Genomic DNA, 12,584 nt, shown 5'->3' on the forward strand with positions numbered 1-12,584 from the left:
AGGAATCTTTACACAAGAAACCAAGAGCAAAGATCAATTTTTTCACACAGTTACATGGAAGCAACTATAGTGACATCCATGGCGTTTTCCTGGGGGTAACTCATGGCAGAATTTGTCTCTTCCAGCTCCAAAGTTTACTTTAGAGCAGCTTCTTATCCAAGCAGTGGGATAATTCTGCCCTAAATCACAACCCTTGCAATCCCATTGATGTTTTATGCAACTCTGGTCCTGAACTTTTGTCTTTCACATTACGATCAACAAGGCAGTGTTATTTACTGTGAGAAGTTCCACCCTTAATAGTTAAAACATAACAGTAATAGTCTGATATATTCCAAGTACAGAGTAGTTTGCTAAGTGACAATTTAAGAAATTCAATAGCTATGCACTACTGAATTGATAGGCTTGACCTTTTCAGTCCTATCTCAACAGCTTTGGTGTGTCAGTTTGGTAACTTCAAAAATCAGGCACGGCTGCTAAATGCTAATCTTGGAAAAGTCCTGGTCTCAATGAAGGGCCAATGAGATTGAGGCTTACGATGTCCTACTAGAATTAGTAAAACTCAGAAGACACAAAAAATTATCTTTATAGCATGGCTAGTCATTGTGCCTGTGAGGTTTTAGACAATATAGTTGGTGCCAAGGGAGGATAATTTCTGGAAGGTTTGCCATCTGTGTGAGTGTCCTACACTGAAGATTACTTCACTCGAATGTCTGGCCTCATTTCTGATAGTGACATTTGAAAGTCCCATTCCCAAGTGAGATGATTTACAGGGTGCTCCCAGTTCATTGCAACTTTGTTGAAAATGATCTCATACCAAAGATCATTTTGTCATGTCCAGGCTCTGAGTGCTCTCACCCATTTGAAACTAGATATGTCACAGTTAGCCAGGTACCTACAAACAGAAAGGGCTGACACTTGACTTTAGTTTAAGCAGAAGCAGGTGAACAAGTTTGGTGTGCCTTAAGTTACTCAGTGCATCACCGAATGCAAAAATTCCAAGTGGAAACCCTTCTGCAGAGGCGGATCAGCCAAATAAAGGCAGGTCTACCTGGGGGAGAGGAGTGGGGAGCAGTTTGCCCAGGCCTCCTGTTTGAGAGGGATCCCAAACTGAGCAGCGTAGCAACCAAGTGCACAGGGTCATGATGGAGCAGCAGCAGGGCTTAAATTCAGCTGGAGCTGTCTGGGGCAAAGTTCCAGTAAATATTTTTCAACTCTTGGGGCTGACTCTCTGAGTCCCAATGCCTCCTGCAGAGGGCTCCAGGAAATACTCTTTGAGAATTTAAGTCCTGAGCAGCAGACAAGTCAAACCAGTTCACAATGCCTGGAGCAGAGAGCTGGGCCCAACCCTACCAGACAGGAGATGCTGCTGCAGGATGAATGCCTCTCCAACCATCACCCCCACACAACCTGCACTCCCAGTGTTAATTTCTTTGGAAGAATGGAGGTCCTGTGCAGCGGCGGCTCCAGGCACCAGCGCTCCAAGCGCGTGCCTGGAGTGGCAAGCCGCGGGGGGTGCCCTGGTGGTCCCTGCGAGGGCGGTAGTCAGGCAGCCTTCGGCAGCTTGCCTGCAGGAGGTCCGCCAGTCCCGCGGATTCAGTGGAAATTCGGCTGCGGGTACGCCGAAGCCGTGGGACTGGCAGACCTCCCGCAGGCAAGCCCCTGAAGGCAGCCTGCCTGTCATGCTTTGGGCGGTAAAAAAGCTAGAGGCACCCCTGGCCTTGTGTCAGATATTGTCAAAGGCCCTTCAAAATCTCTATGTGACCCTGAATAAAAGGCAGAGGAACCTGAGGCCAGCAGTAGGTGAGTGTTCATGCCATGGCAAGATGGGGATGCGAGATGGGCAGAAGCTAGAGTAGAGTCCTGTGGGCTTGCTGGACAGCCAGAGGAAAATGGATGTTTAACCACCGATGGCTGGAATGAGAAATATCACATAGGCATGGATGAGGGAGGGTCATTTTCAATTGTCTATCAGTACATTCAGTGAATGTCTAGATGAGCATCCAGAATGAAATCAAGGCCAGGACATCACCTCCACACTTTTGAGTGCTTATGAAACTAAAACTCACCGGTTCTGATTTTGCATCTTGAGTGTATCAAGAGGGGAAGGGAGCACTATCGTGTCTAGTCTCCTCATTCCCAGACTTTTAGACGCTGGTACTTCTCAGGAATGATTTTTTTCAGTGGCAGACGTGCTGATTTTGTGGTGATGGAATTTCAAATGGGATTTATTATGATTGCTATTTTAATAAACACACACACATACACACATTTCTCAGAGTTGGCGTTGGAGCTTGGTGCTCTGTCTACAGGATTAGGCATTTGACAAGAGGGTAAAACATCGCTTAAGTGAAGAACGAAATAACAAACTCCACTTGCTACTCACTGCAAACATGCACCTTCAAATTCCATTTAAATATAGCATTAGTGTTGGAAAGTGATTCCACTTAGCCCCCAAAAATGCATCATAAAAATATCAATCACACAGGATCCTGCATGACAATTATTTTCCACCATGACAGCCATTGACAAGGTGTCTAATACTTAGATGGCAGCTGTATTTAGGCTGGATAGGGAGTAAACATAAATGTTAATTATTTTACTTGAGATGAGAGACTAGATGACATTTTGAGCTGGTATTACTGTAAATTGGAAAACAGTATGAGAGCTTACAGCTTATAAAAGTATCAAAAATACAAACCAGGAGGTAGTTTGCAGATCAGAGGAGGACAAGTGCAACACTAATAAAAAGTGAGTGAATGAGACAGAGAAAGTGTGTGTGAAATTATTCATGGGAAGACCATTTTTGTCTCAGACAATTCAAATTACCCTCTTTATTGGACATGCTCAACGTGGTAGAAGAGACCAGATTTGTCTTGATTATATTGTGCTATAGTAGTTTACCTGGTTCTCTTTGTTTAAAATAATAAAAACCCAAATATCTCAGACACTGAGAACATCAATGCAGTGTAGCAGAACGTGGAACGATCTGATGTACAGATCTCCACCTTCCTTATCATTCAAATCATATCATGCATAGTAATGTGAAGACTTAAACCCTCATTCTCTACACATTTACACACATGCTTAATTTTATACACTGTGAGTAATTTCATCAGAGTCAGTGATATTACTGACAATGTGCAAAATCAAGTACATGTTTAAGGGCATGTCTACACAGTGGAGTTACGCATATTGGGGTGGGGGGTGTTTCAAATAGGCACTATACTAAAGCATGCTAGGAAACTTTTAGTGTAAACCAGCAGAGTCTACCCAGACCAATTAATGCACAACACATCAGTGCACTTTAGAAATCACCCCTGCATAGTGCGTGTTGCTGCTCTAGTTAAGGCCTCAGTAGAAAAGACCTGACTCTTTTCAGGATCAGGACCTGAGATTGTTGACTTACAACTTTTACTGTAGTTAGTGTTGTTCAATTGTGATGCAATGCTTCTATAGTTGAGCTCCAACCTCCTATTCAACTCAAATGACCTCTTTGTTTTGGAACAGAGCACATACATTTTTAAAACATTTTTGTTAAAGCCAGAGACCGTACATGCACAGAAGTTTGCTTTCAGAAGAACAATTAAAATGTATTTTAATGTAGCTGGGGGCAGGGGTACAAGAGCCTAATATTCATACACTTGGTCCTTTATATAACTTTGTAGATGGCATGAGAGCACATTGCTCCAGTTGTAATCCCCTAATGAATCCTATTTTTCATAGGAATTGAGTTCCCAATCACAATACACACACACAGTGTTCTCCTTATGCTTATCAAGTATAAAAAAATTATTTCAGCATAGTGCATATGGTATATCAGATTTTTGGAGACTCTTTGAGGATTATTGTATTATACAATAATTCCATATAATCAAATAACATTAAAAGAACATTAAGATTGCATGAATACAACCCAGCAAGTGTTAAAAGTTGCTGTTGCCAGGGCACCCTGATGTTCTGCAGTAGATTGTGCGTAAGTGCACAATGTGGAATTATCTCAGGGTTTCACAGGAAAGGTAGGTGCCCTGGTCTGAGGGTGACCAGATAGCAAATATGTAAAATCAGGACAGGGATAGGGTAATAAGTGCCTATATAAGAAAAAGCCCCAAATATTGGGACTGCCCTATAAAATTGGGGCATCGGTCACCCTACCTGTTCTCAGTCTTTCCACTTGTGAAAAAACACAGCAATCAGTGGAGGGTTCCTGTTACACTCTATAAACTGTCCAAGGTTTAAGACAAAAGCCCCAGCTTGTGCATCCACACTAAAATTTTTGCTGCACAGTTAAATCAATTATGTGCATCAATACACGATGTAGCATTCCTCAACCACACGTGGGGCCCAATCCAAAGCCCAGTGAAGTCAACGTGAGGCTTTCCACTGACTTCCATGGAAAATGGATCAGGCAGCCTATGAATTTAAGGAAAAGCTTATTCAAAATGTATTGAGCATGTGAAGTGTACAATGTATTAAGGCTCATAACTTGGTCAAATGAGAATAATTTTTATTGAAACACTTATAGGCAATTGTCATTGATATGGCCATTTCTACCACAATTTTCAACCTTTGTTTAATGAGGAAAGTAATTTTTTCTCATTCTGCTCATGCTACAAAACCATTTTTTGCTGAAGCATTAAAAAATCACTAGGGACCAAGCCACAACAATTTCAGTCCAAAAGGTAAAAGTTTGAGATAGCTATGAATGACTGAAAATTGTGAATTAGAATGGAAACCATTAAAAAACTCTGATTATAGCAATTACTGTCTCACCTGCTATAATATGTTAGTGTCAGTAGTTATCCATGGTAGTTGTAGATGACCACAATATATTTATTATTTGCTGTACTATTATATTTAATGTTTCAATAACAGCCTCCCCCAACTTTTACAATGTTCATTTGCAAAACTAATATTTGTTTTGGAGTTCAGTAACAGAAATCTGGTGTGCTTGTTTAACCGCTCACTTCATATGCCTCCAACCTGATTGACTGAGAACATATATGTTACAGTTAGACTTACTGTTCATCTGAGGTGAAAACAAAACTTAATGCTTCACCTTAAATATTAAACACCTTTTTAAAATATAAAGCCTGAACTACACAAATAAAGCAGAAGAATAAAAGTTGTCACCCTCTGTAATCTCAACACTATTTTAGCATTACTTTTAAAAATATATATATTTCAAAGTGAATTTACATTCATTACCACAACACAAGTAATTTGATAACAGAATGTATATAACAATACTATGCAAATATTGACGTCTGGTTCTGGCCCAAAGCAAGATTAGTCTTTTCTTGAGAATACAATGGGTCAATTCATATTAGGTGCAATGGCCAGATCCAAAGGCCATTGAAATCAATGGAAAGTCTCTCAGTGACTTCAGTGAACTTTGTAGGCTTTCTGTGTAGCTGTCTTAATTGACTCCTCACAGGGGCTGAATTTGGCCTTTTGGCTATGACAGATGTAAAGCAGTTCATCTCATGTACAAATGTCCTTAATGACTTGAATACATTTTAAACCCCCCTCCCACTGTCCCTGCAAATTACATCATTTCCCCATTAGCTCGAGTAAAGAAACTCAGCTCATGGCTGAGAAAAATAAATGACCAAAATACATATAAACATCTGTACTTACATGTGTCTGGCTTGAGCTGACTGTTGGTGATTCCAAAGTACTGGGGGTTTTCAATGACAGGAATCTTTGTCATTCCAATGATGACAGCATCTGGGCCACCCTCAGAAGAAGATGGAGTGTTACTCCCATTCGAAATGTGATGGAGGGGACTTGCCGAATCATCATCATTGCTGATAACTGAAGAAGGACCTAGAGTTAGAAACAAAGATTCCCCTGTAACTTGACAAATTTTTCCCCTCCCTCAGCCACCTGCTTTGCTAGTTGGCGTTTTTGTCTCTGGGATTTTGTATGCATGTTGAGGGAGGTGGTGAACATATTTCATACGGGACTTTAAAAGAAAGGCTTAGTTTGGTGACTCTTTTATATGCACAAGGATCATGGTTCCATAGAGGTAACCTCTAAAGCACTCAGATACTATGACTACGAGTGTGTTATAAGTACCTATATTGATAGATTACATAGACATGATAGGACTACATCCAATATAGTGGGATAAATATCAAAATGCAGTGAACTCTTCTGTTGTTTCCAGCAATAAGATATAACCTGTATTCATTGCTTGTTTGCATTAGTCCCTACACAGAACATACACAAGTAAGGCCTTTGAAAACAAAGCTGAGTGATGTTTTCCCTTGTCACGGCCTTATTGCGAGACAGGATATGTGTGTGAGATGCATTCTCCCTGATGAGGGAGGTTGTCTAAATTCTGAAGGACTAAGAAGGTTAAGACAACATTCAGAGCCCAGTGGACATGTAGGACCAAAGAAGGTGCTGGGCAAACATGAAAGGATGGCAGGGGGAAGGAATCCTCCCAACTCCTACCCTATGCCTCAGAAGGACTGTGGAGTCACTGTGCAAGGGCTGTTCCAACACAATGGAATATTTCATTCCCCTTGGCAGCCTGTCAGAACCCAGTATTTGAGTGGCCACTTCTGTGTTTTGTTCTCTTTGCACTTTATTAATAATAATTATTATTACAATTAAGCCACAGCAACAGATGAGATAAAAAGTGATAAGACTGATTAAAATTAATAGTTATGCAAATTGAGCACTTCTCAGGTGGATTTCAGGGGCTTTGATCTAATATCTCACAACCTATGCAAGGTCAGAATAAGTAACCAAGTAATCCAAGAGCTCTCACGGTTTACAGCTTAATTGCTCTCTTCCCTATAATTCTACGTATGCAACACGAACTCAGAAAGAAGTTCCAAGTCACTAATAAACCTTGGCAGCACCTTCCCTACTCTTCCCACTGAAGAGCCAGCGACAAACTCACATTTTCAAATGGTTTATTTTATGTGATTCTCCTCTCTTGACTGGCTCACAGTATCACCATAAAGACATCTTTATCATTCCATAAGATGGCTTGTAAGTAGGGGATGGATTTGGAGATCCCATTAGAAATTCCGCCTCTGACATAGCTATTTTAGCTGAAGGAACATCCCTGTCTCTCTCCCCCGTTACCCCTTAAAACCTTGACTCTGGTTTAGCAGTCCATAAAGGAAACCATTTTATTGTTTGAAAAAGTAGTTTTCCCGTAGCCTGAAACATCAGCGGTAATTTTTCAAATGCCTTTCACTTTGCTGGGAAGTCACAGTTGACAACTTTAAGCAATGCATCTAGATCTATGCAATTTATCAAGTGACGTATTAATACTGATGCTGTTTTTGTCACTCCTGATTTCACAGATCCTTAGAAGATGAATGCTACTAGAAAAGCTACAAGGATTATGCCTGTTTTTTGGCAAAGATTTTTATATAATGAAGTCCAGAACACAGCAAACAGTTGGGAGAAAATATTCCTTGAGATGGTATATTAGCTACACATATAATGTCACAACATTATTTGATGTGTGTTTGAGTTTGTGTGTGCATCTGTTCTGCTATAAAACATCATGAAAATGTAAAGAACAAGAAAAGCCTTGCTTAAGTTTCCTAGAAAAAAACCACTCCTTAGTCTCATGTCTCTGAACTTGGCATGTCTCAAGTTGATGTTACCACTAAGCTGACAGACAAAAATTGTTCTTGTCAAAAATGCCGTCCTTTTTATATTAATGTATCTTTAGTGCAAAGGACCACATCTATTTTATTATAACAGCTTGTAAGCTTTCTTATATAACTTAATAGAGGCACTTCTAAGTCCTCTGCAGCCTCTGATTAGCATGAGAAACAAATCTCTTTGTCATTTGTTCATTCCTCGCACGTATACAGGCTTGGAAGGAAGGAGTGTACATTACACATCTATAGGAATGTAAGCAGACTAGTGAAAAGGAAGGCAATCTGCTAATCACATCAATTTTGCGCTGATCAGGACTCTGGCATCCAGTTTTATATGCTAGACCACTTTTGAATTATTTTTTAAATCATTGCATGTTGCAAGGCATTGTGGTTAAAATGTGGCTGCTTTCTTCGTAAATGAGGTTACTAAACTAAGCCAAGTAATTAAACTGGTCCTCTGTGTTATGCCAATTAGATTTCAAAACATTTCTGATATCTTTGAGCAATACCTAAAATATGAGGGTAAATGCTAGACCACAGTGATGTGTTATGATCTACTTAATTTGTTATTAATCTACTTAATCAAGGAACCCTTTTTATACATTCAGTACAGGGAACTGACTGTAAATTACAACTCCTAATAAGCACACCATATTTACTAACTAGAAAAAAGATAAAACGATGGCCTTTGCTTAATTTTAAAATACCCGTTTCAGTTTTCTACATATCTGTTATATAATTAAAGCATCCATCTTCCAAGGGATGGCAAGCTTTTTACATAACAGGAGACAAATAAACTTACACCAGTTCAAACATCCACTTCATCAGGGCCCACTGATAAATGTGAATAAACAGGTACACAAACTGTTTTGTTGCTTGCTTATTTGACAGACTAACTGTTTTACATGAAGTTACATTCCATTTCTGCAATGCACTGACTTAATTACATTACAGTCAAAGGCTAGCACTGCAGCTGACACTTCACTGTAGCAGTTTTCACTGTTGCATTTCCAGAATGCAATTTGAATGCGACCACTCCAAGCTGGCAAGAAACTGGAATGGCTCTTTCATGAATCATTTATCCAGAGCACAAATCAAAGGGTAATTTCTTAAACAGTGTCTAAGTACTGTCTCATCCTGATTAAATGGGGTCACCTAAAATTACTTGTCAAAGGCAGAATGAGCAGGGCAACCATTTGCTGACACCTATTATTGATTTTGCTTTCTCAAATCCAACATTGGCTTCGTACAGGAAGAAAATTTTAAACAAAATGTCTCCAATGGAAATGAAACTCTTTGGCTGTCAATAGCCATCCCTTCAAGGGACAGTTGCAGCTTTTAAGAAAACTCCAAAGAAACAGGGGGTTTCTCCATCCCAGAATGTTCTGCCTAACATCCTCATTGGGTTTTTTAGAGAATATATTTCTTGTCTTAAGAAGATGGAAGCCAGAGCCAGATAAGAAACAGCTGTCTGCCTTGGAGACAAATGATGAGAAAATATATCTTACAGGACTGAGCCTCTCTCTCTTTATTCATTGTGTATTGTCTGTGCACAAAAGAAAACATGTAGCATGGATGCGAGCACATTACCCATTTGCTATATGCACATCATTTCCAAGATGTAAGCATGTGGGAAGATTTAGGGAAAATAATTCTTTTCTAAGATGACATTCTGTGTGTGGGATAGTGGGGGGAGAGAAAATGAGCCAGATTGTGACTGCTCCTCATGAAATGCATGAGGGTAGGAGGGTACAAGGAGCTTCTCTGCTCCCTGCTGTGTACCCCATAGAGGGACCAGAGAAAATCACATTATCAAAAAGGGGAAGGGGAGGAAGCAGGGCCATAGCTCACACCCATACACTCTGCACCAGCAACATGGGTAGAAGGTTGCCGCATTCGGTGCAATCCTCTGGTACCCCTTGGAGCTTCCTGATGCACAGTCGCTCTCCAACTTCTTCTTGGGACAGTGCATTTCTGTGCTGTCCCTTATAGTGGCTAGTGCCTTACAGGAACAATTAGGCCCAGACTGGTAATTTTATCCTGATATTTTTTTCTACAGGGTTGCAACTGCATTTTCCTTAGATTTCCAAAGAAAATGTTCTTACAGAATAATATTTTAAAGTACTTTAGATATTCTGACCAGGATCAATACTTTCATGATCATACTATAAGAGATTTTCTTCTGCTGCCCCATTGTTGTGAAGTGAAAGAGCAGTAATGGATTTTTTATATGAATTCCGCTGGACTCTAGTCACACTATGATTTCTTGGCGTTGACCTCTGGCTCTTTTCTTGCTCCATTTCTGACTTCCTGTGGTACTTAGCCTCTTGGCTTTGGAGATACGTCTGGCTATTGACTGCCATTGAAGTAATGCATATTACCGTCCCACATGTTAGAAGATGAAAAGAGGTCCAAAATTAAATAATGGCCTAAGATTGACTCAGCTGAGCATGCTCAGACAAGAACACTGACGTTAGCACACAGAAGGGGAGAAGCACACAGAGGTTGAATTAGAAAAGCACTGCAAAAGATAAATCTCAAAGGCAAGAACATATGGTTTTGGTTTACACCTGGCATAGCCTTGCTGAAAGACATTTTCAGGCTTTGGATCAGATGGTCACAAACAATCCCTTATGCTCATTTACGTCCATCCATTGATCTTGGTTAGAAGACAAATGATGTATGCCATGTGCACTTAAGGTATGTCTACCCTGCAATTAAACACCAATCGTTGGCCCAGGTCAGCTGACTTGGGCTTGTGGGGCTGCAGGGCTGTAAAACTACTGTGTAGATATCTGGGCTTGGGCTCCAGCCTGAGCCTGAATGTCTACAGCCCTGCAGTCTGAGTCCCACGCCCGAGTCTGCTGACCCAGGCCAGCTGCGGTCATGTCACAGTGTAGATGTACCTTTGTTGTCTGCTGTGCTTCACAATTTAGCAGGGATAACGTGTTCAAAGCCTAGTGCTTCTCTATGTCCCACATGAAAGAGCATAACAGAACCCAGTGTTGACCATTTGGAGTGATATCCCTTTAACTGGTTCCTTACTTCAAAAGATCATTTTGTCTTGACCTCTTTAATATTCACTCTCTGTAGTTCAGTTTGTCTCCTGGCTTCATGCTAGACTGATATAGAATGGCCCACAGAAACAAGTCTGCAATGAGAACTTTTATGTTTTTATATATAGATATAAACCCAAAAGTAACCTCAATGGGTCAAATTCTCTGCTGGTGTAAATGATAGCCATTGTATTGTTTCCTGTTGACACCAATAGAGAATTTGGCTCAATGTGCTTCCTTTATGACCACTACAAGAAAACCAATATTTTTGGCTTTGCAGCCAGAACTGCCTGAATTTTCCATGGATTTCTTTCCTCCTGTGTTCAGGTCCTGGATCCCTTTGTCACATAAATCAGTGTTCATGTCAGCAGGCGAAATCAAGTGTGAGGAAAAATGTTCTGTTATGGGTCTGAGCTCCCTTTTTTGCGGAGGGGGGGGGACTATAAATGTAAGGTAGGGGTGCTCAATGTGCAGGACATGATCCCCAGGTCCTTTTTCTTGCAGATGGCCTTGAAAATACTATAGCATCAGGGGCATCTAAAGGAATGAGGCCAGAACACATTATCAAAAAGAATCCAACAGACTTGAATGCAGCCAGAGCTCTCACCCAATAGTGCCCGCCTCCCCCAGAGCTGGAAACCAGTGGCTCCCTCCCAAAACACAAAGAAAATAAACCAAGTAAGCAAACAACACCAACCCCACACCAAACCACCCTACCCCATGCAGAGGTTTTACCCTGAGAAAGGAGAAGAGCTAGAGACTCTATGATGTCTGCTAGAGACTTTGCTTTTGCGAGCATTTTGTATGGAAGATGCTGAGATACTACAGTGATGGGCAACTGTATGAAACTTGAAGGTAAAAGATAAATAAAAGAGAATGCTTTGTTTCAATGGCCATTCCCCAGCCTCTCTCAAATCACCCCACCTGCACTCCAGCTATTGAGGAGGGGAAGCCTGTTATAATATAAATCAATTATCACTAATGTTGACATTTTGTCTTTGTGATATTAAAAAAATAAATAATAAATCACAGGTTAACAACAGTCCTCTCTGGAAGGCTGAGGGGCTGTTCTGGAGACCCATGACACTTCCAGCCAGGGGAAACTTAAACAAAATATCCTAAATCAGAATGTAGGCTGCTAGATAATATTGGCTTAATGGCTTTGAAAATCAGATCATTTGTTCATTAGGCTTTCATGACTCTTGTCTTCTCCTGTTATCTCTCATACCTCTCTACTTGCTCTTTCAGCATTTGTTTGGAGGATCCTCTACCTCTCTTCATGGCTTAGCTCTGCCCTACCTGTTATCTTGTTCACTGTACACAGCCCTCAACAGTGGCTCTGTGTAGTATCATGCACATAGTAGTATCATGCACATAGACTCATAGACTTTAGGGTCAGAAGGGACCAATATGATCAACTAGTCTGACCTCCTGCACAAGGCAGGCCACAGAATCCTACCCATCCACTTCTATAACAAACTCCTAACCTATGTCTGAGTTACTGAAGTCTTCAAATAGTGGTTTGAAGACCTCAAGCTGCAGATAATCCACCAGCAAGTGGACCCACGCCCCACGTTGCAGAGGAAAGCCAAAAACTTCCAGGGCCTCTGCCAATCTGCCCTGAAGGAAAATTCCTTCCCGACCCCAAATATGGCGATCAGCTAAACCCTGAGCATATGGGCAAGACTCACCAGCCAGCACTCAGGAAAGAATTCTCTGCAGTAACTCAGATCCCATCCCATCTAACGTCCCATCACAGACCACTGGGCATACTTACCTGCTGATAATCAAAGATCAGTTGCCAAAATTAAGCTATCCCATCATACCATCCCCTCCATAAACATATCAAGCTTAGTTTTAAAGCCAGAGATGTCTTTTGCCCCCACTACTCCCC

At 40.9% G+C, this 12,584-nt stretch overlaps 1 protein-coding gene across 4 annotated transcripts in view; it reads right to left on the reverse strand.

The window, feature by feature from the left end:
* NTRK2 (neurotrophic receptor tyrosine kinase 2) overlaps positions 1-12,584 on the reverse strand; it is a 288,034-nt gene that overhangs the window by 124,917 nt on the left and 150,533 nt on the right. For 3 of the 4 annotated variants that reach the window (XM_050945742.1, XM_050945744.1, XM_050945745.1), the window contains exon 12: positions 5,638-5,826. In XM_050945742.1, coding sequence (XP_050801699.1) covers positions 5,638-5,826 — 189 coding nt within the window. The remainder of the gene's footprint in view (positions 1-5,637; positions 5,827-12,584) is intronic. The other variant, XM_050945743.1, reaches the window with a different exon arrangement.

Source organism: Gopherus flavomarginatus, chromosome 3 (assembly GCF_025201925.1).
Source record: "Gopherus flavomarginatus isolate rGopFla2 chromosome 3, rGopFla2.mat.asm, whole genome shotgun sequence".
Lineage (NCBI taxonomy): Eukaryota > Metazoa > Chordata > Testudines > Testudinidae > Gopherus > Gopherus flavomarginatus.